Source organism: Misgurnus anguillicaudatus, chromosome 6, assembly GCF_027580225.2.
Source record: "Misgurnus anguillicaudatus chromosome 6, ASM2758022v2, whole genome shotgun sequence".
In the NCBI taxonomy this organism is placed as follows: domain Eukaryota; kingdom Metazoa; phylum Chordata; class Actinopteri; order Cypriniformes; family Cobitidae; genus Misgurnus; species Misgurnus anguillicaudatus.
Genome location: NC_073342.2, coordinates 13,701,111 through 13,727,587, shown reverse-complemented (window position 1 = coordinate 13,727,587; position 26,477 = coordinate 13,701,111). Strand labels below are relative to the sequence as shown.

The 26,477-nt window shown below is 36.8% G+C and overlaps 1 protein-coding gene across 5 annotated transcripts in view; it reads left to right on the top strand.

Moving 5' to 3' along the window:
- lrrc4ca (leucine rich repeat containing 4C, genome duplicate a) overlaps window positions 1-26,110 on the top strand; it is a 174,088-nt gene extending 147,978 nt beyond the window's left edge. For all 5 annotated transcript variants that reach the window (XM_055191643.2, XM_055191645.2, XM_055191646.2 and 2 more), the window contains one exon: window positions 21,119-26,110. In XM_055191643.2, the coding sequence (XP_055047618.1) occupies window positions 21,173-23,119 (1,947 nt within the window). In that variant the 5' untranslated portion in view covers window positions 21,119-21,172 and the 3' untranslated portion in view covers window positions 23,120-26,110. The remainder of the gene's footprint in view (window positions 1-21,118) is intronic.
- Window positions 26,111-26,477: the final 367 nt, after the last annotated feature.

Sequence of the window (26,477 nt, the reverse complement as noted above, 5' to 3'; positions counted from 1 at the left end):
GTGTGGTACCTGCGTATCGAACATGTACGACCTTTTGCTCTGCTAATGCAATGCTCTACCAATTGGTGTGCGATCTGCATTATAATGTTATTAAATTTGTTCATGTGCATATTTATAGCTTTATGCTGTTATAGTTTGTCTTAGCATTTATAAAGCTTGCTAAACACATGAACGTCACACAATGTGCCCGGTCAGCACATGCTCTCCAAGAGAGAGAGCACGCATGAACAGTACATAATGGAAGTCTCTAAACATCGATTATAAGAATGGACCCTCCATCTTTCAGCGGTGCCCTCCCACCTCACCGACCCTCCTCCAACCGGCACACCCGATCGATACCACATTCCTGTGTCAGACACAGTTCTGCATAATTACACTAATAAATCAAATCACATGTGTGTGTACATGTGTGTATGTATGGAGATTATCTGTTGTTATCTGTGCTGTGTTATCGCTGCTTTATTGTTTATGTGTGCATGCGAACGTGAAAGAGAAAAAGGGCAAGCATGCATCGAATACCGTAATATCCCATAATGCAATGCATTCGGTTTGACCTTCTATTGTGACTTTTTAATGCATGCTTTAACAGATCTGAGATGATCTGGACCGTGAGGTCATGTGACCTTACTATTCGAGCATTTATTTATTTGTGAGACTTCAAGCTCGCATGGGTTTCGGGGCCACCCGTCCGAAACGTTCTGGGTGTGACAGCAGACCAATCGAAATTTGCACGGCTCATTTGGCTACAAAATGTGCCGCCTCAGGCCCGCACCCCTCGCCTTTCTTCTGACTGACCCATGGAAATAATTTAGACTCAATTGTTTGGTAAATGCGGTACCCTGCGGTTACATCGGTCAACCTCCCGTGGTTAACCGAACGCATCATCGCAGCCCAGCTTCTGCATGTAGGTCAGAGGTTCAGGGGTGATTCAGTGAATGTCACATAAGGACGTCTTAAAATACAGCAGGGTAATGGATTGGCGACAAGATTTGGGTTGCGGTGCAGGTTAGTCAGTGCTGTTTATGCAAGTTTATAAAATTAACACTGAATTAGGTGCATTATTCTAAATGTATTAGCAAATAGTTTTGTATTATTTTAAGGATTAATTCATATTTTATTCAGGATTATTATGGATTTGGGAATAAAATATAAACACATTTAAATATATACTCTCTGTAAACACAATTTTACATCTAAGTAAATTAATTTAGTTTTAAGGATGTTTAGATGTTTACACTGAAAAATAAAATTTTAAAAGGTTTTCCCCCTCTTTTTTTTCTTTTTTTTTCCAGAAGCATTTCCCTTTTTCCTTTAGATGCACACAGCCACATCCTACACAGTAAAAAAAATCAGTAGAAATTACAATGTTATTGCAGCTGGGTTGCCAGTAAATTACCATAAATTTAAATTTATGTTATTTACTGGCAAGAGTTTGTTCAAAGTTGAATACATTTTAAATATTAACAAGTCTTTATATTTACAGAATAAAACTATACAATAACAGCCTCATGCAAAGCATTCTGGGAACCAGAAATCATCATCAAACTTTTTTCTGTTTTTTGCTTCAGATTTTGTTTCCCAGAATGTTTTGCTTGATGCTGTTTTTCTAGTTTTATTCTGTAAAGACAAAGACTTGTAAATGTTTAATGTTCATTTAACTTTGAACAAAATGTTGCCAGTAATAACATAAATTTAAATCTACGGTAAGTTACCGGCAAACCAGCTGCAAATTTCTACGGAATTTTTTTTACAGTGTAGCTGGTTTTTATAAACATAAAAGCTCTCCAAAATTTAGTTTTAACCCTCTTCAAAAATGTACGAGCAGATCAGCATTTTATATTACAATAATTAATGCAAATACAAAAACATAATGCCCGTCTCTATATGAATTTTTAAGCAACATCTTGGTCAGTATAAAGTTTAGCTTATATAAAACATTTCCCCATTGTTTGTCTCACTGTTCATCTTATCTGCTTTATTGCTCCAACAAACAAAGAAATACACCCTTTAAATGTCCTTCAGGCTTTTCTGTTCATCTTCTCCAAAAAACGCTGACAGAAATGTCTCTTAAAATCCCTCAACCACTGACAGTAAAGGCCATGTGGCATTCCGGCCGTATCCATTCATTTAATGCATTTCAATCATCAGTCATTGATTTACTTCTCTGGATAAAATAGATTTCTATAAAAGCTTGAGAGAGAAAATAAAACTCCACTGGGATTTTAAATATGAATATGAATGGGGAAACTGCCAGGGGCACAAAGCTTTGTGTGTTTGTTGGACTGGCAGACAGAAGATTGCTTCTCTTATTGACATTTTAATCAAGTCTAGTGGAGAAATGCTCTCAGTGTGTCTTATTATGAAGGCATTAACAATGCAACACTCCGGTGGCATGAATAGTTTTGCTCAGCGTGAGGAATAAAATACTTTTGGATGCAAAATTTCATTCCAGCATTAAACTGAATAACGTTTGTCATAGACAGTGTTGGTGAAGCTACAGTACATTGAAACTTTATTATGTGAAGTTCTAATTATGCGAACCACCCCTTTTTATATAACCTAACCTTGACTATTAAAAAATATTAAACTCTGCAATCATATGTTTTGAGCTTGATATATGCTATAAATTATTGTGGTGTGATGTAGTTAAGTTCAATCTAATTTCTGTAGCACTTTTCATAGTGTGCAATATTGCACAAAAACATTTTATATTACATTTGATGCATCTGGCATGCTTTTACCTAAAGCAACTTACAGTACATTCAAGGTCATCCTTTTTGTTAAATCAATATGTGTGTTCCCTGAAAATTGAACCTACAAACTTTGCCGTGTTAACACAATACTCCAGTTAAAGGTGCAGTGAGTAGATTTTAGCGGCATCTAGTGATGACATTAGGTATTGCACCCTCCCTTTCGAAGCACATAGAGAAGCTACGGTGGCCGTCACAGGACAAACATGTCACTGTTTGAGACAACATAGTAATGCACTTTGTAGAGCAGTTTGTCCATTTAGGGCTACTGTAGAAACAAAATGGCGGCTTTCATGTAAGGGGACACGCGGTGTATGTAGATAAAAATGGCTTATTCTAAGGTAATAAAAACAATACAGTTTATTTTGTAAGGTCTTTAAACACCACTGAAAACATACGCTGCGTCCGAAAACTCAAGGCAGTGACTCGTTGCCTCATGAGGAAATGACTTCGGAGGTATGAAGGCAGCTCAGAGAAAGACTTTCGGACACACTTCTAAGGCAGCGTGTTTGAAATATAAACAGAGAGCGCCTTTGTGATAACTAATCACATATTTGAAAACTACAATACTAATTTCTCGCTAGAAATGCAATTAAAAGGTGTAAAAAGTGAAAATCTACCTTTATTTACACAAAATGTGTGGTCCAGTCGCGTCCTTGGCCGCCATTTTATTTTTTCAAACTCGACCGGGCTCGACCAATCACATTCTTAATGTACGCCCACGCATAGGTATCTCGGTTTTCGGACGCAGCCATAGTTATCTATATTATATGGCATTGTTGTTAAAAGATCCTTCTAAAATTTTCACACTGAACCTTTAAGCTGCAGAAGCAAAAAAACAGGATGGAGAAAATGAAATATAGAAATAAGAACCTTATATAACAGACAGAAAAAGTTGTGTCAAACATCATGATTTAGCAACATAAGAAATGTTTCCATTAAAGATTTGTGCAAAACCTTAGCGTTATTTTCTTAATGTCGTCAAAAAACTACTTGACGACATTAACTTTAACCGTTGTTATGTGACTAAAACATATATTTTTTGTCTCACGATAAGTCTTTGTAAAAACCATGGTGATGGATTTGTTCGACTTTATACAGTGCCATGTCATGCGGAGACATCAAAATACAGCGAGAGCGACTCAAAAGCATATAGAGGACTAGATTGCCTAATCGCTCTCGCTGTATTTTAATGTAATGCGCTTGCCGGTTTTTGTGATGCCACATGAAGTCAAACACCTCTTCTGTATTCTCCTCCATGCAAACATAACATGCCGTATTTAAAGAATGATCATGTAACTTTTACGCACGTCATGTGACGTGTAAATGCGGAAAACTTGTTTTCATTGCAGTTTTGCCATGTTTTCCTTTTTTGAATTGCCTGAAAAACCAACCCCATCCAAGCTTTTTTTTGGCAATATTTGGGAGTTTGTGCAAAGTAGCAGTGTTTTCTTTTACAGTGTTTATTTTGCTATTTGCGCAGTTTTGAATGATTTTAAGACTAAGATTAAAATAAATTTAAGATTAAGACATGCTCCTTTTTCAGTGTAAACATTGTTGAAAACTGTGCCAAACAGCAATATTTACCAAATATTTCACTTTCAATAAATCTGTTTAACTCTTTCCCCGCCATTGACGAGATATCTCGTCAATCAAGAGAAAACGCTTCCCCGCCAATGACGAGTTTTTCCGTCTTTCCGCAATACCGCTATTATCCACTAGGTGGCGCCCTTCCGCAACTTTTTAAACCCGGAAGTATTGCCCTATGGCAAGCAGCTGCATGTCCGTGTCTGTTTTAAAGATCGCTCTGAATGGGATCTCTATGAAAAGTCTGTCACAAAAATTGAAATATCTCTGCTTTTTGCTCAAAATGTGGTGTTTTTGCAGAAACCTACTCATGTTCAAAAGCTGATTACAAAAGAACGACTCAAGGTAGGATGAAACGGTTTTTTTTGTTTGAAAGCAGAGGGTCTCTTCTTTCATTTGGTATATTGTATGTTTATATATTTAAAGTAGAACATTTTCTGGAAGGCATTAAACTTTTGTGAAAATCATGAAAAACGCTGGCGCTGGCTGGCAACTTTTTTTAAAAACGCTGGCGGTGAAAGAGTTAAACACGATCTTTGAAAGCCAATGTTGATATTTGAAATCACCTAAACAAACACGCCCCTACCCCAATAGAATCTGGATCTTTTGATAGACCCGCCCCACACATACGCAACCCAGGCAAGGATGTCGGTAAGTAGACACACCCCTTACTGCTGATTGGCTACAAGTGTGATTTGGTACTCGGCCCGACTCTTTTTTCCAAAGTGTTTTTTTTTTTAATCATGCACCCGACCTTTAATGTGATCATAAAATACATCAACATACTGTTTTATTGTACTGCGTGGGTTAACCATTGAAAAAAGTATGATGTCATTAGCTATGTTTACATGCGCAAAATTTTGTCAATCCGACTAAATTTGCATGTACGGTACAGTTTGCATGTACCCTAAACATTGCAATCTGATTAAAATGTGTGTTTACATGTACCTTCTATATAATCCGAATCAAACATCTGCGCAAGCGCACAGCCAGGGTTGCCAGATTTGTGTATCAAAACCATCCCAATGACTATTCACAGCCCAAATGCCAATAACTAATGAACGAACATCTTTAACCCATAGAAAAAAATAAACTTGTGGAAACCGTTTGAAAAGTAGCCCAAATCTGAAATTGAAAAAAGCAGAGGACTTGGCAACGTTGCGCACAGCATCTTTTGTCGAGTTCACGCTTTATCTTTGTATGAAGTCAAAACTGAGTTGGAAAAAGTTGTTTTTAGGAAGTTTCCAGATATAGGTAATGAAATCACACTTTTAAAACGCTATTTTATTGTTTTATGTAGCCTAATGTTATGAAAGTAAACATGAACCCTGCAGAATGTAAATAACATTAAATATGTAACATACATTAAATATGTAAATAAGAAGGATGATTTATAAGACGTGAATTTAAGCACAATTCTTCTGTGCATCCGATTGAGGAAAAACAACAATTCATGCGTTTACATGTGTACTTTTCTCCTAATGATCGGATTACAGATCGGACTACGCCACTTATTTTATTACAATCAAAATTTGCATCAGATCGACTTCAATGGTATAGATTTAAGTGTTTTCAATCCAATTGAGTCATCAATCTGATTACAAAAGTGATCATAGCTATTGTCACCACACTACACTTTAGTGATCACATGTCAGTTGAATTTTTGTCACACTAAATGTGCAATGTTAGTGAAATATAGGTTAGTAGCATCTATTAGCAGTTTTAGTTAGATACTCCCCACTGCAGTTATAGAAATGTTATGTCAAGGACTGAATCTAAAGTGAAGTGTCTATTCGTGGCTCTAAATGAGGACGTAGCTGAGATATGCAGTGTCTTTTTCTGTATTGAATAATACATTAGATTCGTTTCAAGCTGAGGAGCGTTTTATTTCATGTCAACAAAATGATGTTAGTGGAGACGTTTCCTTCGGCACTTTCCTGCAAAATAATTAGTTACAAAAGAAGAGGGAAGATTTAGCGGCGATTGAAAGACAGTGAAGACAATTTTGTTACAGTTTGTCCCAGTGACTGGTGGAGATATCTCCTCGCAGGGGGGTTGGCATGGCAACCAAGGACAGGAAGTAAATCAGCGCCAGCTAAAACGTGGTCGCCAGGGAGACGCAGAGCAGAAGCTTTGCGGCGCCCATTGACAACCAGGAGGGAGGGGGCGGGGCTCATTGAATGGGCGTGACGAGGATAGTAAAGTATGTGCAGAGATGCTAATTCGAAGACGGTATAGGAAACAGAATTCATTTGCATAAATAGTGCCGTTTCTGAATGGTGTTCTGGGATACAGAATACACCAGATGGTCACTTGTTACTTTTGGAAGCGCCTGTTCTGTTGCAGAATTACGACCTTTCAGTCTGAGGCGTCTCAATCCGGTAGAGAACATTGAACAAGTCAATTAAATGACAGGGTTTGTAGCTTGATTTGTAAAGGTTTCTACAAGCTGAAGATTAAAGCTCGGTTGTAAAAGTGTTGCATTAGCATCGTTAGCAATCGCGTCTTCCAGCCAATCAGACTGAACTGTAAAAAAATCCCTTGTTGGACTTGAAATTACAACTAATTTCAACTTTCTTGACTAGAGATGAGTTGATATAAATTATAAAAATAAAGTTGAAATAACAGGATAATTTAACTTTGTTTTTTGCAACCAATAAAATGAAAGAAGGCGGGAGTTTCTGTTCACAGAAGCCAAGCACAAATTCCCATAATTCGATTTTATTCAAATTTATTTGTATGGCACTTTTCACTGTGCATATTGTTTCAAAGGTTTGCATACAACATATGTAGTATTAATATGTAACTTTCAAAAACACAAAACGTATTTTTTGTTCGTTTAAATAGATGTTGAAGCATACAACATATTTGCAACATTTAATCGTAGCGTTATGACGTTTTACAGCTACAAATTGTAAAACATTTACACATTTTTCATACCATAAAGATTGCTGTATACTTTCCCTTTAACCATTTTATTATAATGTTACCACCCTAACCCTACCACAAACCTTAGCCTAAACCCAAACCCTTTTTAACCAAAAAAATTAAGTAAATAATGTATTTTTTTATATTATTCAATGTAATGGACAGAAATGTGTAGGACAATTTTGTAACAATAGGATGTAAAAAATATTTAAAGCTGCATTACAGACAGTTAAGTGTAATCACAATAACTTATTTATTGAAAAAATTAAAAAGCTGTACCAAAAGTAGTCAAAATGGCGATGTGCTGCAGCCGCAGTCCTCTCTGGAGTTTATGAAGTACAGAGAAGTATTAAAGTGATTAAAACATGACAACGTTAATCTGGCTTTTCTCTGTCAAGGCGCGCATTTCAAATTTCAGAAGTACATCGACTGAAAAACGGCAATGTTGCAAATCTGTGACGTAGCACAAACAAGCCAATGAGCTTTTGATGTCACTGCCGTAAAGCAATGTGTCGTAAAGCTTCTTGAGGTGCAATATTTAACAGTCGCTGATAAGAAAGGACATTAAGATTAGAGGTCCAAAGAAATGTACCCGACCCGAAATGACCCGAATCACTTCATACCCGAACCCGACGTGCATAAATAAAAAATTTTTAAAGAAAGACCCGACCCGAGACAAACCCGAGAAAATTAGACCCGAGTCCGACCCGAACAAGTGAATTTTTTTTTTTAACCCGACTGGAACCGAATGTAAACGGCACTGACGTGTGTGCATTCTGCAGACCCACAGCAGTCAGACAGAAAGAAACTCCGGTGGCCTTGCAACCAATTTGGCGAGCTGCTCCATTCGTTTTACTTTGTTATCTGACGACGACACCAACGTAACCGCTAAAATGTACATTTATAATTGACTGACATGTTTGTCTCAACGAAAATGAACCTTCCGACAACCACACAATGTCACAAGCGCTCTTGGCAAACAGATGAAAGGTTTGAAAAGGACATTGACGCACACAGGCGAAAGAATTCGGGTCTTCTCGGGTCCATTCAGAAAAAACACATTCATTTTTAGATTACGCGAGACCCGATGCCGCTATTATTGTACCCGACCCGTGTCCGAGGCACATGTGAAACTTTTAGACCTGAACCCGATCGGGTCTCGGGTCGGACCTCGGGTTTTCGGATCTAAGTGGACCCGTGAAGACCTCTAATTAAGATCGCTGGATAAAGGGCTGAATTTGGATCTGTTCCTCACAATCATATGAATTTTAACTCTTTATCTGGTCAAATAAGAGAAAACATTGCATGAAAGAAACATGTTTTTTAATGAGTTTTTATGGTAATTTGTAATACTGTGATTACCCCCCCCCCCCAAAAAAAAAAAAAACTGAAGCAAAAAAAATATTTATTAATTTTACACTATGTGTATGTTTTGATAATCGTTCTATATCTGACCTCTAACCAAATTTCTTCACAAAAATGCAATCATTTCAGCTTTTTGCAAAAAAATTTGATTTTTGAAGAACCCTACGCATATTTAAGAGTTTATAAACGGAGGAAAAAATAAAGATGGATGAAACGTTTTTCTTGTTTTGTTTGTTTGTTTATTGTTTAAAAGCAGAGGGTCTGTTCTTTCATCTGATATATTTGTATGTTTATACATTTTAGAAGAAAATTTTCCTGGAAGGCATTTTGTAAAACTTTTATTGAAATCACAAAAAATGCTGGCGAGGAATGAGTTAAAGATGTAGATTACAGCGACTGAATTAAATTAACATATTTTGTGGCAGCATTTATGTCAGGGGTCTCAAACTCAAACTGGCTTGGGGCCATTTCTGAGATTGACATTTCTTGGAGGGCCGCAGAACTATTTTAAGGTTAAAAAAGTACAATATTTCTGTTAATGTACTGTTTAAATTCTATTATTTAATGTATAATAATAACAGTTTTTTTTATCTTTTAATATAAATTATTTTATAAAAGCAGGTAAAACATTTCTTAACCTTATCTTTAATACCTAAGGCATATTAAAAACTTGCACTAAACTAACAAATTACATTTCTGTATAAATTTATAAAGTATTATAAAAAATTACCATCAGTAAGTGTTTGTGTGATGATTTATTTTGGATTGTTTTCAGTCATAGTATTGACTTCATGATGTTCCATCTTTGTTATTCCACAGTTTTAATGAATTTGCTATTACTATATGTGGAAAAATATGAATAAGTGAAAGTGATCCTAAAACTTTTGAATGGGTAGTCAATGTTACATAATGTTACAATGTTCAAAGATGCCACAGAGAGGGGGAGGGCGGGCCGCAAATGGCCCGCAGGCCGGGAGTTTGAGACCACTAATTCAATAATATGAGTAAAAAATGTCAATGCCCACAATTAATAAAGTAATGAATGTTTTAGTCCTGTCAATACCTCGATATTATACTTTTAAGTTTGTATGAAAATGTAAGTTAATGGTACAACCACACTTTATGTAAAAATGCACACGTATTCTCGTGAGATCACGTTGACATAACAGTTATTATACATGACTAAACAGATGAAAATGAAAATAAAAAAGCTAGGTTGATAGGAATGTTGTTAAAACTTCTTTTAATCTGATTGGTTGATATTAATGTGATGGTAATGCTAATATAATAGCAAACAACCCTAGTAGTTGTTTTCGAGGGCTCCTAAAATAAGCATCACCTTTCACCCCATTAGCAACCATCTTTCTTTGTGTTTTATGTACTGTAGCTTGGCAGTTACGATCGCCATCCTCTCATTTCTCATCTTCGTGTTTCACGCATGAAAAAATCCTATGGGTATGGAAAGACATGTGGTTGAGTAAATGATGACAGGACAGCTAAATGAACACATGCCGGTTTTATTGTTCTGCTTTGTTTTTCATTGTTCATCAGAAAAGTGACATACTGTACGGCTGAAAGACGGGGGTGGTAATATTTCTTGTGGCAGTTTCTCAATGACTCAAAATAACCTCGCTGCTAATGTTGTTGCCTTTGTTATGGTAAATTGAAAGTGTTTTACCCAATTTTATAATTTACTTTAGACAACATAACTTCTGTTAGCTGAATTAGTGTGTATTTGTGTACATGTGTATGTGTTTATTGCCGATCATCTCTTTAAGGTGTTCCTGTAGTTCAATTAATATAGGTTGTGGGTTCAATTCCAGGGACCACAAATGCTGACAAAGAAATGTATAGTTTGGTTAAAAATCTGCTTAGTGAGACAGAAAGGTAGTTGTGTCACCAAGTTCATCCTCTCTTTCTCCAAATTGAATTGCTTTTAACCGCTTTTACATATTGCTGCTACATACATCTAAACTCCTAAGCTCTTAAAAGCTCGCCGGGCTGGTTTATCTGACCGTGCTCGACTCATCTTTCTCTGTAGGGGCTTTTCTACCACTTTCCCTGCCAGTCGTCTCCACCTGGCACCACCACGGGGATCTGGACTTGCATGGTGCAAACAGATACAGGCGACATTTGTTTCTGCAATGCCAAAACCCATTTCCTAGTCTCAGTCTCCAGTTGCGACCGTCTGACGGAGCCCACATCCGTATCATTTCCATATATGGCCGTGTAGTGATGGATGCAGTTATTTTTCCTCTTTTCTGATTGGCTGTTGAGAGAGTCACAGTTGGAAACGCTGTTGGTTTTTGCTGATTTGTTATGAGTCATCTTTTCATCGCATTATTTAATTTTTTAAAGGACCAGGTCTGAGATGCTCCTCACTGCAGTGCTTACAGGATTATTTAATGTCCTGAGGAGGGGCTTTCTTGTTTGGTCTTTTTGGAGACTTGATAATGAGAAAATGAGCTGACTCGTACCCGTGGCTGTACTGTAGGACTGGGAATATGAACTTAGATTTTATATAGCTCCAGGGAAATGTATTTTATTTAAATGAAATGTTGAAATTGTCACCGGACGTGTAAGCCCCAATATAATGCAACCCAGCTTTTAGCTCTGTTTCTTAAGGGAACGGTTTACATTTAGTCAGACGCATTTATCTAAAGCTACTTACAGTGCATTCAAGCTATACAATTTATCAGTATGTGTGTTCCCCAGGATCGAAAAACAACAAATCAAATGATGACATTGTGGCCTATGAATTTTGCTTTGTATGGTACATTTACACGTTTGCAGATGCTTTTAACCAAAACGATTTTGCAGTGCATTCAAGTTATACATTTTATCAGTCGCTTTGGATAAAAGCGTTTGCTTAATAAATAAATGTAAATGATCGAACTTATGAGCTTTTGTGCAGCAAATGCAATGCTTTACCAGTTTTTTAACCAATTGCCTTGTAGTGACCACAAGCTGTCAAGCTCTGAAATGCATCGTATAAAAATGTATATAAACAGTCAATTTGACTTGTGTGTTAAAATTATGTTTTGCTCTAAAATTAAATCATTGGTGCAAAATGTTTTGCTGCTCGTACATGAAGCATGGTGTCTGTGAAAAATATTAGATGTCAATAACACCAATCGTCATTGATTCTGACTCTTCTCAAGACTGGGTGTTATGGCATGATTCAAAATGTTTTTCTCTGCTGTAAATTATGTCTAGAATTTGTGGTCTGTTCATAACGCGATGCTTGGTGCTGTCAAAAATAACCTTAACCTAATAAAAACCCATGGCTTGCCTTGAAAGTATTGGATGTCACTTTGGATAAAAGCATCTACCAAATGTATGAACATGTCACTTTTGTTAACTGTTTTGGAGCTTAAATGTAAACTGTTAAACTGTCGGATTAGAACAACATGGAACATTTTTGATTTACTAATTTCATTTTTGGGTGACTGAAATGTATTTTGAAGCAATGAGCCATTCAAGGCTGTTCAATTACATAATGGCATTCAGAGTGGCCAACAGTGGACAAACTATAAAAGAGAGTTTGATAAATAATTGTATTATTACAAGAAAATTGTAATAAAAAATAATTATGTTATTATATGCAAAATTAAATTTGAATATATAAAAATATAAAAATATAAAATCATATGCCTGAGGAAGATCTTATGATCGAAACGTCGCAATAAACATTTTTAATATTTTGCAAGTTAATAGTGTGCGGGATATCCCCCTTTTTTAATAAATGTTTGGTGGACTTCATTGTCTCTTCATCCAACGCACCTAACCGGAACTAACAGGTGTGTGACATTGTTCTTCTATTAATATATAAAAATATAAAATATAGGAACAATCTAAAAAATAAATAAAATAAAAATATATAATAATAATAATAATTTTTTTAAATTTTATTTTATTTTTAATAATAATATTGTTACAATTACTACTTGATAGTCACATTTAAGTGAAGTCAAAATTATTTACTGTATATAGTGCATTTTTACAATGTTGCATTATTTCAAAGAAACTTTATATAAAAAATGAAAGATTCCACGGATCTCACGAAAATTTGATCACTTCATTTTTTTTCCGTGATGGGACTACGTATGTCTTTTCCGTGTCAGTCCCACGGATTTCTCATGTCCTTTTATGTATTGTTTTTTCATAGTTTTTTCCTATTTTCTCACCATTGTCACTTGGGGTTTGGGTTAGAATCACTTTCTATTACATTTTTAGGCACACTAACCCCAACTCCAGGCGAGAATCATTTTAAAAGTGGAAGAAAGACATGTAGAAACCAGTTTTGTTTTTGGCAGCACTTTTAGTTTTCGTTTTAGTCTTAGTCTTTTAGACGAAAATGCTTTTAGTTTTAGTCACATTTTAGTCACTTGTAAAATGTATAGTTTTAGTCAAGTTTTAGTCGACGAAAACGCAAAAAGGTTTTAGTCAAGTTTTAGTCGACAAAAACGCAAAAAGGTTTTAGTCAAGTTTAAGTCAATTTGAGTAAAAAAAATATTTTTTAACCAATGAATTTAGGTTAAAAAGTGTGGTGTATTTAATACAATTAAAATGTGCATTAAGGTTGTCTCTGAGGGCTTGCCGTTGTTTTAGTCGGTGTGCCTTCTGCGCATGTCATAACAAAAAGTTATGAAGAAAACAGTTTAGCCTAATATACCCTCATGTTGAGTTTGTGTGTTACGCTGAGGCCTCGCTTATAAAGTTGAGAAACGCGTGCCTTGCCTTATTTAAATACACCACAAAAAGTATTGGAAATGGGCTGAGGTTTGACAAGCAGATACATGTAAAACCTTAAGCTTACCATGAAATATGTCACAAGCCAAATGTCGAGTAAAATTGGATGTTAACATATGTTAACAGCGTGACTTGTTAGTTAACAGCGTGACTTGCTAGTTACCTTTAAAAAATATTAGCGTGATGAGCCTTCAGGTGCCGCTTGAGGTTGGTGGTATTCTTCCCACCTAGTTTGTGGCCACATTTACCGTCGTCTCCCAATATATTTCCGTTTTCTGTCTGATGGATTATACTGAAAGTATGTCCATAAATCATCTCGTCGTTTCCGTTTATTGGCGTCACCCCTACGGTCCTGCGAACTCGCCACAGCCGCAGGTGTGTTGTTGTTGTTTGAAATCTGGTGCGCGTGCGCGGCATGGCGGCGCCACGGCAGCCGGGTGGTGGGCGTGAGCGTGAGTGAGACTGTGTTGACCCAAAACAATGGATAGAAAGCGACCGCATTGCTGATACTTTTGAGCTAAAAACAGACAGATTTCACGCAAAATAGGCAGAAATGACATGCATTATGAACGTCAGACTTATAATCATTTTCGTTCCGTTCCGTCTCGTTTCGTCAACGAAAACTCGAAAGCGTCTCGTCATGTTTTCGTCACCTTAGAGACATTTTTAGCTAGTCATCGTCGCGTTAGCGTCATAAAAAATATGTGCGTCAACGAAATCATTTCGTTATCGTCATCGTTGACGAAAACAACACTGGTAGAAACCAATGCATAAAAGTACATCCTAACGCAAACCCCAAATCTAACCCTAACCCCAAGGGACAATAGTAAGGAAATAGGAAAAAACAATGAGAAAGCAATACATAAAATGACACGAGAAATTCGTAGGAGTGACACGGAAAAGACATCTGTGGTCCCATCACGGAAAAAAGCTGGTCACGGATAAAGTGATCAAACTTTCCGTGACTATAACATGGATTTCTATGAGATCATGTTGCAAAATTGGAAAACTATTAAATATACAGTATAGATTATATTAACTCGTTCCCTGCCAGCCTTTTTTGAAAAGTTGCCCGCCAGCATTTTTCTTTGCTTATAAACTCTTAAATATGGGTATTGTTCTTAAAAAATATAATTTTAGCAATAAGGCTAAAATAATTGCATTTTTGTGAAGGAATTTTGTTGTTTTGTTGAATAAAAACAAACATGAAGTGTAAAATTAATACAAAAAAGTTTTTTATAAATTGGGTAATCTCGGTAATACAGATAACCTTTAAAAACGTTTTATCATGCAAAATGTTTTCTTTTAATTGACGAGATAACTCGTCAATGACGGGGAAACAGTTAAATTTGATTATTCTCCTAAAAGATTATAATCACAGAAATATTTCTTCGACTATCTTTTAGTCTATTAATAAATAACAGAGGTCAAACATGTCACAAAAATTGTCAAAAAATGGTCCCTACACTGTAGCTGTCTCTGGGGTTGCACCCTTTAAAAAAGTACAGCTTTGCACCTAAAGAATTAATATTAATACCTCAAGGTAGCAAATGTATACATATCTGTACCTAAATGGTACAATTTAGGATATTTTTAATTGGTACCATCCAGTGACAGATGGCCCTTAAGATGGAAAAGCATGTCTAGTTTAATAATAGAAACACATTAGTACAGAATTCAGTATACAGAAATATTATCCTTATTGTTTACAGTTGTCAAAATGATTCTTATTGAACCAAAAACACATCAAATTGACAGATTGAAAATGGTATATCCAATCAGATGTTGAAACCAAAACTATTCACTATTCATATTTTGCATCCATGTGCTGTTGTGATCATAACATTCAAGGCTACAGTCCATCCCCTGTTTATCCGGCTATAGATGAACGACCCCATAGAGATCTTCCAATCCTCCTTGCTTTTATAGGAACCAATTCCCAGTCTTGTAAACCGAAGGCAAAACTCTCATGGTTTATTGATGCTATCCAACATACCTATGAACTTTGCTTCAGCAGCCTATGGCATAAACCCAAGCCTGCAGATAAATGAAGCCTGGCTCAGAGCTTCTGCCTCTCTGGATATGGTTGACAAATATAAGAAAATGTTTTGGGGGCCTTGGGTGTGCGAATAAAGGCAGCGTCAGTATGACACACGTTTCCTCAACCTCATGTTTTTCCACGGAGAGTTCATCTTTGTCAAAATAACAACTCTCTTACACTCTTAAAAATAAAGGTGTTTAAAAGGGTGTTTCCTCACAGTGACTCCATAGAGGTACCATTGAGTCAAAGGTTCTTAGAAGAACCATTTCTTTCATACTTTTTTTTTTTAAATAACTTTGTTGACCTATCCGACACCTTTAGTTTTAAGAGTGTATACTAAGATTAGCATTTTAGTGATTTCTTGCTGATGGGTTTAAAGACATGAAGCTTTGTAGAGGTCATTGAGCTCAGAAGATCAGAGTAGCATCTGCCACGTTTGTTAGGACAATGAAATCAATGGCCCTCGTGTCATCTGTATGCACGTTCTCTACTTCTAATAGCCGAAATTGCGCAGAACTGTGTGATTGTTATTATTGTTCTCACCTCACTGTGTTCACCACACGATCAAAAGTACAAAAGCTTTCTGTGCAGAGAAACACACAGACGTCATTGGATTGGTTTTCACTTCACCGTACCTTTTTGGCATTTCCGTCTCTTGATCCTCTGCTGTACCTCCCGTCCCGCTGAAGCACTTACCGCCTCCTTTATCCTCTCTTATGAGGAGAGAAGTTTAAAAATGTATTCATTTCCTAATCCCATTTTTTGTTTATAATTTTTTCATCTAATTCCCTTCCCACAGTAAATCTAATTTTGCCCGGCTTATTGTTTGCGAGGTTGCTAGATTTTTGCAAAGCCCTTTTCTGTTATATTTGCTGTTCCTCCCTCTCAAAATAGATTACTTTCTGCAATTTTATTAGCTCAAAATCAAATCAAGAAAGATAAACCGGACCTGGTACCTCACCCAAACCGGCGGGTATGTTATAGTCTTGTTTTTAAATATTTGCGCAGTTAAAGCTTTTCTCTTTCCTCGTAATTGGTCATTTACACAAGACGTATATTCGAATGAGCTCTGCGTGAAATTCATTTTTAAATTCATTTAAATGCGCGTATCTAACTACTGCAAGCCGCCCTCTCACTAAGATCTGATGTTAAATATTTAGCATATAGCAGTTGTGTGTAACTTGAGTGCAGTATATGCTTTATTTGTGATTCTCTCTAGCAGCCAAAAAGACTTCAGGCGGTGATTGTAGCAGTTTTGCGAGAAAAGAATTGATTGTTATGGCAGTCGGTATTAGGTTAAAAACAGCACCCTGCAGAGAGGATAAAAGGGAGAGAAAGGGAGAAGTGATGTAAACAGTTTTACAACAATGTTTAGCTTTAGCCGTACAGTAGAGGATGATGTAATAGCCACAGGGTGCAACATTCGTGTACGGTGAACCATAGCCTGTCAGTCCGCTGCGAGATACTGAAGTTTAGTGTTTAGCAAGATGGTGGGAAAAGTTCATACTTTCTGTGCTATGATTCATCTCTATTCTTTGTGGCTAAATTGGTTCAACATTGCATTTACAATTATTCATTTAGCCGATGTATGGGCAGAGGCAGACACTTCTTAAGTATTTTAAGTAAATTGTCCAAGCATCTGTGCTTTATCAGAGTCTTTGTTTTGGGAAAAGTTTTACTTTACCAAAAAATGTTCTCTACATTCTAAAGCAGAGAATCATACTGTGTATTACTTTTATATTGCATATTAAAATTTATTTAATACCTAATTACATAAAAATTGTGTACTTTTACTTGTCTTAAGGTGAAAGTACAAAAGTACTTTTTACTTAAATAAAAGTGAAAAAAATTCTAGATGTTTAATATACTTAAATATTAAATATAAACCAATAACTTGAAATAATGAAATGTAGTGGAGTAAAAATTATAATAACATGTTTTGGAATGTATGTTTTCCAAAGAAAAACACTGATAAAATACAAATACTTGAAAATTTACTTTTATGTAGAAAGTAAAAATACTTAAGTAGTGTCCGCCTCTGGTTATGGGTTTGATTTCCTACTAACACACATACAGGACTGATAAAATGTATACCTTAAATGCATTGCAAGTCACTTTGGATAAAAACATCTGCCAAATGCATGAATGTAAATGTAAACCTCTGCAATTATTAGCATTTGACACTGTCAGAAAAAAATGGTCAGAAAATGGTCCCAATGTGTCACTGGGGTAGAACCCCTTTAAAGGAACAGTATGTAGGATTGTGGCCAAAACTGGTATTGCAATCACAAAACTTGTGGCTAAAACTGGTACTGCAATCACACAACTGGTGGTCAATACACAAAATGACAACATAAACATCAGTTGAGGGCTGCAACTCCACTTTTTAAATGACAATATCCTGGTCATACCACTGTTGTCAGTGAAATAAGTATTTGAAAAGAAAATGATTTCTTAATGTCTAGTGATATATCAGGGCCATTTTATGATTAATTGATATACATTTCTTGCATACTGTTCCTTTAAATATGTCTTAATAAGTAGCCTTTATTTATTTTCTTTGCCAAGTGTATTAGGTTAAAATAATCAAGGTAACCTGGTAACTTCTAGCAGATGTGTGTGATATAAACGTTGCTCTCATTTTCATTTGTTTTCTCTTTTTTTTATATGTATACATTTGGTACCAATATGTAGACCTACCTTTGATGTATTAATAAGATCTCTTTGGTAATATGAATTATTTAGGTACAAAGGTGTACTTTTGGGGTAGATCCCAAGTGACAGCTAGGGACTATTTTTGTCAGTTAAATGTTGCAATGTATGTTTTCATATGCTTTATTTTCAAAGTTTTCATTTCTAATTTTAAACTTTAATAACTTAATCAGTGCTTGAAATAATTCTTTAAATTATTTGAGGGCCCTCCCCATTTTTAAGCATTCAAATTTAATGTATATTGATGTATAGTCCAGTTTATAAGCTTTTAAATTTCTGCAAGAATCCCTAACACACCAAAAAAGTTGCGCATTGTCCAATTTACTTAATCAAAACAAGCTAAAAAATATAATTTCTTTCACTTCGTTATTCAATTAATGTAAAATTGATTCATTTATGCATATTTGCATTGATAATAAAATCTTATTTGAATGATATGTATCTCTACATTTCTATGATGTGATACACTTGAAGATGTTAACTTTAGCAGCAATCTACTCAATTGATAAAGCATTGCGTTAACAACGTAAAGGTCATATGTTCGATTCCAGGAAACACACATACTGATTATTAAAGAGCGCCTATTTCATTGCCAAAACCTGTTGTTTTGTGTATTTGGTATAATACAATGTGTTTGCGCGGTTTATGGTTAATTTTTTTTTTGTAGCTCCGATTTCACGCTCCTTCTGAAACACACATATTTGAAAAGCTCTGTGTCCCTGATTGGCCAGCTAATCTGTACATTGGGATTGGCCTGAATACCTCTGACGTCAGCAGGAAATGTGATGCTCCTTACCATGTTTAAAAGATTCGCTCACAATGCAATGCTAACAGGAGTTAACTTACAGACTGCGAGTCCAATCCCAGGAAGTAAACTGTTGCCTACAATCTGTGTGTTTGTTGTAGTCCAAGAAAAGATAACTTGCGTCATAGTTTACTTTGGGGTTTGTACCTTTTGCATATCGTTAACATGTACTAAGACACACTTACACACCAAAGGATGTAAAATTGTAAATCGGACCATTGGTGCTCTTTAATGTATAACTTGAATGCACTGTATATCTCTTTGGAGAAAAGCACCTGCCAAATACATAAAAAAAATATATATTTAAAAAAGTAGAGCACGCAGTCACCTCACCCTCCACATGCTGTCAGTGTAAACAGTGCTTTAGACTAAACTGAACTCTTAAGCTATAAATGGGCATCTGTCCATACACTTCCTGTACTGCAGTACATTCTCAGTCCGGTCCAACTGATTCCTTTAAGTATCTCTGAAGAGAGCCGAAGGCTCATGATTGAAGGATTGAATGGTAGGTCACTGTGCTGTTACTTATGCCTCCGCTGCAGGAATATAGAAAATGACACACATGGCTGCGGTTATATCTTCTCAGGAGAGAGGAAACGGTGAAAGCAGACCCAATATTGTGGTGCGACTTTATGTGACTTAGATTGAGAGTACAGGTTGTGTCCAGACACACAAACACGCGCTCGGAAAAATGAAATGGATATGAAACACTCCACCAAGGTCGCCTGCGGTGCATGCGTGTGAGAAATGTTATGTCTGTGATTCAGTTCAGTCGGGCTGTAGGGACTTGTGTGGCTGGAATATAGATAGTTTTGAATGCATAGCAAACAGTAAAATCAAGGTGGAAGCACAATATGATGAATCTTAAGAAGTTTAAGACCCCATTTTTAAGTATTCAAGTTTAATGTATATTGATAAATAGTCCAGTTTGGTTTCACGGATAGTTTTAGTGTTGTGAAAGCATCATTGTTAAAACAGGAAAGAGGATTTTTAGGATTTCCAGCATGAATATGGAGAGTATATGCAGAATAAAGTGTTATTTTATCTATTCTTAAGCAAGAGGAGATAAAGAAAGACATAATAATGTTAGGTATTCTGTTGTGTTGGTGTTTTAAAGAGGTTATGTTATGTTTGTTGTTATCATTATGCTAAAATGTGGAAGATTTGCTTAGGTTGAGTATGGGATAATACAATTTTATGTAAATGTACTTGTTGCTTTAATCAGAAAGTACATACTGTAGTGTGCACTCTGTGTGTACTACATTTATGTATGAGTAAACCACAATAATTGAATCAAGTTACTCAAATTCTCATAAACTTTAATGCTACTGAGAACATTGTACTTTTAATCATGTATCTTGGTATTACAATACAAAATGTTTCACAGTGAACAAAGTATAGACGAAAACAGTTTCTGTTCCCGTATTAAAATGTAGTATCTGTGTATTGGTATTGTAGCATATGAATATGTATCTGCTATAGCACTGGTTTGTTTCCAGACTGATCTCACGGAAAGTCGTGTTATAGTCAAGCAAATTTGATTAATTTATTTGTTTCCATGGCACGAAATTAAGCTTTTTTGTGCCATGACCACGAACGTCTTTTTCGTGAAATTCACACAAATTTCTATAAACAGTTTTTCGTGTCCTTGGCATGACTTTCTTTTTCGTTTTATTTTATATATTGTTTTCTCAATGTTTTTTTTATATTTTCTTACCATTGTCACTTGGGGTTGGGTTTAGAATCACTTTCTGTTACATTTTTAGACAACCTAACCCAAACCCCAACTCTAACCCCAACTCCAGGTGAGAATAGTTTTAAAAGCGGAAAAAAAACATGTAGAAACCAATACATAAAAGTACATCCTAACCCCAAATCTAACCTAAACCCCAAGCGACAATGAAAATAGGGGGGGGGGGATTAGAAAACAATACATAAAATGACATGAAAAATAAAGTTATGCTACAGACACAAGAAACTATTTATAGTGTCACGAAAAAGACATACGTGTTCAAGGCACTAAAAAGCTGAATAAATTAATCAAATTTTGCGTGACTATAACCCGACTTTCCGTGAGATCATGTTGTTTGTTTCAGTAAGAACTGGCTAGAGTAAGACTATGGCAAATGTAAATATCTGGTATTCTTAACCTTACATGTCCCTTTCCTTCTTTTTCAGTTTGGCCTAATAAAACACGTCCCAAAGAGTGGAGAACCTGTCAGCGAATTATGAATGATAAACAAGATGACCTCCTCCCTGATGCAGCAGACGATGAGAGGTCCTAGGTGGAACCGGGCCCTGTCCGACCCATTGTTCGTGCTGTTGCTTGCCCTGCAGCTTCTGGTGGTGGCTGGCCTGGTGCGAGCGCAGACCTGCCCCTCCGTCTGCTCTTGTAGCAACCAGTTCAGCAAGGTCATCTGTACGCGACGTGGCCTTCGAGATGTCCCTGACGGCATTTCCACCAACACGAGGTATCTGAACCTTCAGGAAAACCTCATACAGGTGATCAAGGTTGACAGCTTCAAGCACCTGCGACACCTGGAGATACTACAACTCAGCAAAAACCATATCCGCAACATTGAAATCGGAGCCTTCAATGGGCTGGCTAACCTCAACACACTGGAGCTTTTTGATAATCGACTGACCACAATCCCCAATGGGGCTTTTGAGTACCTGTCAAAACTTAAGGAGCTTTGGTTGAGGAATAACCCTGTAGAAAGTATACCTTCCTATGCCTTCAACCGCGTACCGTCACTGCGAAGGCTGGATTTGGGTGAGCTGAAACGGCTCTCGTATATTTCAGAAGGTGCTTTCGAAGGCCTGAGCAACCTGCGTTACCTGAACCTGGGCATGTGCAACCTGAAAGAGATTCCCAACCTGATTCCGCTTGTCCGGTTGGATGAGTTGGAGATGTCGGGAAACCAGCTCTCTATAATAAGACCGGGGTCCTTCAAAGGCCTCATTCACCTACAGAAACTGTGGATGATGCATGCACAGATCCAAACTATTGAGAGGAACGCCTTCGATGACCTTCAGTCCCTCGTGGAGCTCAATTTGGCCCACAATAACCTCACCCTCCTGCCCCATGACCTCTTCACCCCACTGCATCATTTGGAGAGAGTACACTTACACCACAACCCCTGGAATTGCGACTGTGATATCCTGTGGCTTAGTTGGTGGCTTAAAGAAATGGTACCGGCTAATACCAGTTGCTGCGCTCGCTGTGCTTCACCTACTAGCCACAAGGGGCGATACATTGGGGAACTAGACCAGAACTATTTCCATTGTTACGCACCTGTGATTGTGGAGCCTCCAGCTGATCTTAACGTGACTGAAGGCATGGCAGCAGAACTGAAATGTCGAGCAAATTCTTTGACCTCAGTCAGTTGGATCACACCCAACGGCTCAATCATGACACACGGGGCTTACAAGATTCGGATTTCTGTGCTCAATGATGGGACGTTAAACTTCACCAATGTTACGATGCAGGACACGGGAACTTACACTTGCATGGTGAGCAACTCCGCAGGCAACACGACAGCCTCGGCCATACTCAATGTGTCCTCTACAGAAAATGGTGGCGTCAGTTACTTCACCACAGTTACTGTCGAGACCACGGAATCATCGCACGAAGAGGGCCACCCAACGGTTCAGCAGAAGGGAGGTCCCACCCCCTCCTCTGGAATTTGGGAGACCTCACCACCTTCCTTCACCACAACCACCACCACTACAGCACGGACTCCGGTGTCCACCAAGGCCACTGACAAGACCTACACCATCCCCGTCACAGCCACGATCGATGGCTCTCTCCACACCCTTGACGAGGTGATGAAGACCACCAAGATCATCATCGGCTGCTTCGTGGCCATCACTCTGATGGCGGCCGTCATGCTGATAATCTTTTATAAAATGCGCAAACAGCATCACCAGCAGAACCATCACGCACCAACGCGATCCATCGAGATCATCAACGTAGATGAGGACTGCGTAACCCGTGGACCTACCATGGAGGGTCACTTGACCCTCCCTCCACTCGAGCATGAGCACCTGAATCATTACAATGCCTACAAGACTGCATACAACCACGCATCCACCATCAATTCTATACATAGCTCCGCCCACGAACCTTTGCTAATTCGGGCCAGTTCGAAAGACAATGTACAAGAGACCCAGATCTGAACTGCTTTTCATAATACTGGGAATACAAGGACAAAAAAGACCTCCAAAACAAACTCTTTAAGGAACAGTATGTGACGTATCGATTTTCAAGATTGTTTAAACAAAGACACAGTAGAGCGATGCAAGACATGCAAAAAGAGCCTGGTAGAAAACCAATGGACACTGAGAGTGTATGTCAACAGTTTCAAAAGTGTCTTTACATAACAGAAGTTATTTATTTAAGGAAAAAAAACTATTGTGGTTTAATCGAGAAAAGATGTAATCTGCAATTATTTTTCCAGTAATTATTTCTCCATGTTTTTAAATGTTATTTTAAGGGTTGCTGGTTTACTAATATGCTTTTAAACTCTGTTAAAGTCCACTGTTCTGTATGTGAGGATCCAATTATTGCAGCTGAATCTAAAATGTTGAGGTGCATATGAAGTATGAATACTTTTAGAATATAAAATTACCACACCCCATAACTGACATCATCAATGAACATCTTAATCAGTGAAATTCCAATCCCTTTAAATTTGAATTCAACCATATCATGTTATTCAGATGTGGCTGCTTCATAGGCTAATTTATGCAGATTTGGCTTCTTCACCCATGAGTTGCCTATGTGTCTCTGTTAACTCTTTCCCCACCAGCCAGCATTTAAAAAAAGTTGCCAGTCAGCGGCAGCATTTTTTATGATTTTCACAAAAGTTGAATGCCTCCCAGAATTTTTTGTTTCATCCTATCTTAATTTTTTCTCTTTTTATCACCTCTCAAATATGGGTAGGTTTCTTAAAAAATACCAAATTTTGAGCAAAAAGCTGAGATAGTTGCATTTTTGTAAAGGACTTTTGTTAGAGATCAGATTCAGAACGATGATCAAAACATACACAGAGTTTTTACAGTTTTTGAAACAGTGGATGCTTCGGTGTTTTATAAGTTGGGTACGAGTGCCACCTAGTGCATAATAGCGGAAATACGGATTGCCGTAAAAACTTGTCATTGGCAGGGAAGCGTTTTCTCTTAATTGACGAGATAACTCGTCAGTGGCGGGGAAAAAGTTGAAAGGGCAACCAGGACAATTCCAACAATTGTCAACAAAATTTCACATGATTCTTCGTTTCTACTTCAAATGAGCTACTGTAAATTGAAGTACTCGAAGAATGTATGCAAATAAGATTTCAAAACAAGAAAAGCAGAAAACGGGAAAACATAGAAAAGGGCTGAACATCATAGAACCATAAAAAGTATGCAAAGCCAGCACCACTGATATATATTAAAGGTTTTACCCTTACAAACATAACCATGTTTATTACAGAAAAAGGAACCTTTTTTTTTTTAAATCATAAGTTGATGGCATCCATAATCTTTTTTCCTACTATAGAAGTCAGTTTATGGCACTTATTGCCTTCCATAGTATTTTTCTGCTATATTTACAACTATAGTGTGATTACATCATTTATCTTTTTTTGTGTGTTCAACAGAACAAAGAAACTTATATAGGTTTAGGACAACATGAGGGTGAGTAAATGATGAGAGATTTTTTTTTTTTAAATTCTTCAATGTTTTCTTTTACTCGTTTTGAGCTATCAGTCTCCTCGGGCACTTATGCAATATCTTTTAAAAAACTTTCAAACACACTTTTGCTCACAAGTCACATTCAATCACTTTTATTTATTTTCTGTGCAGACCGAAATACATTCATCTTCAGCTTACACATGCAGCAGTCAAGACGCCGTTGGCTGCGGGCAGAATGACTTGCGTTATGAATTAACTTCTGAAATCAAAATGGCCCGAGACGGTCACTATAGAAACCGGTGACCTTGGACGGAGAGGGTGTTGCCGACAGACATTGGCTTGACACTTTCAATGCATTCAGAGTCAAATTAAAAAAGCAAGTCTGGGTGAAAGAGCCAAAGTGGATTCATTTGAAGTGTATAATTTAGTCCATAAAGCAACTCGGAGGGCTATACTGTAGGTAATTTGAATTAAACCAATATACCTGTGACATTTTAATTCAGATTGGTAGCATTTCATAATTCAAAGCGCACATAATCCTCACATAAAGACCCTCTTACTTGTGTTTCTGCTAGAGTTGTAATACAGATGCGTTTTGATACCAAGATTTTTTATCATGCTTTCATCGCACACCAGATGCACTCTGATTTTTAAGATCGGTTGTGATTATGCTCCATAGGATTTGCTATATAAAATCATTGCAAAAAATCTTTTTGAGTGCACCTCCTGCCCAAGCAAAGGCCATCTGGTACATTGTCTGATTGAGACATCAAAGCGTGCAAAAAAAAGACTGTTGTTTATCTGAATATGCTGCTCTTTCTGATTTTAATTCATAACTTTATTTTTTCGTTTTGTTAAGTGATGTCAATCCAAATTCATTACAGGTATCCTTATAAACACTGGAGTTTAGCACAAAAGTAAACCAAGTCAATGAGTTAAGTGTTATTTTTGTGTTTAATTTGTTTATTCGACAATTTGGATCTCTGTCCTGAACTTATTATGATTATTGGAAAAGGTTTCTGTCATTTTTATTATTATATGTTTATTTTTGTTACTGGTTCTGTTTTTTATTTAATGACTACTTGTGATTTTTTGTTTTACATGTACGTTCTGTCTCATGTAAACCCATCTGTGTTTTTGGTTTAGGAGGAACGAGATACTTTGGGCTCCGTTCCACGTAAGTTCTTTCTTTTCGTCTCTGAGGGGGAATGCTGTTCTAGTGGTAGATTTCTATAAAAAGAGATTTTGAAAATAAAACAAAAAAGCAAAACAAAAACTTTTTACATTTTAATTTTACATGTGCCAACCTGTTCTAAAAGATTTCAGAGAGAGAGAGAGAGAGAGAGAGAGGGACGTGCTGTAAAAGATGGCTGAATTGATTTTCATGTAAACATTATTTCATGACCTTTAAAAACAGATGGAGATCGATTATAGAAATCAGAGTTTGTAGTTCATACACGAGATAAGGTTACAAATAAACTATCATTGTCTTTTCGCTGTCGTCTCCTTACTTTTCTTTCAGACTTATGTGTCGCTCTTCTATCTTTGGCCTAAACTTTAATCGGAATCACCCAAAGCACAAAAAAAATTTAAAAAGTAATACAGTATGATGGTTGCTAATGTGGAAAAATAATCAGTGTAGAAATCACCATTTCAGGAACCACTCCAGTTACTATAGCTCAGTTTAATGTCTGCCAGAATCATTGTGCTATTTTTGCGTTTCACTGGCTTATATTTTTCTCCGTAGACCATGAATGAATCCAACATCATGCACACTTTTTTTTATTATTGATACAACCATAGAAATATCCCATATCACTAACAGCAGAGTCGTTTCATAGGGGACATATAATGAAAATCT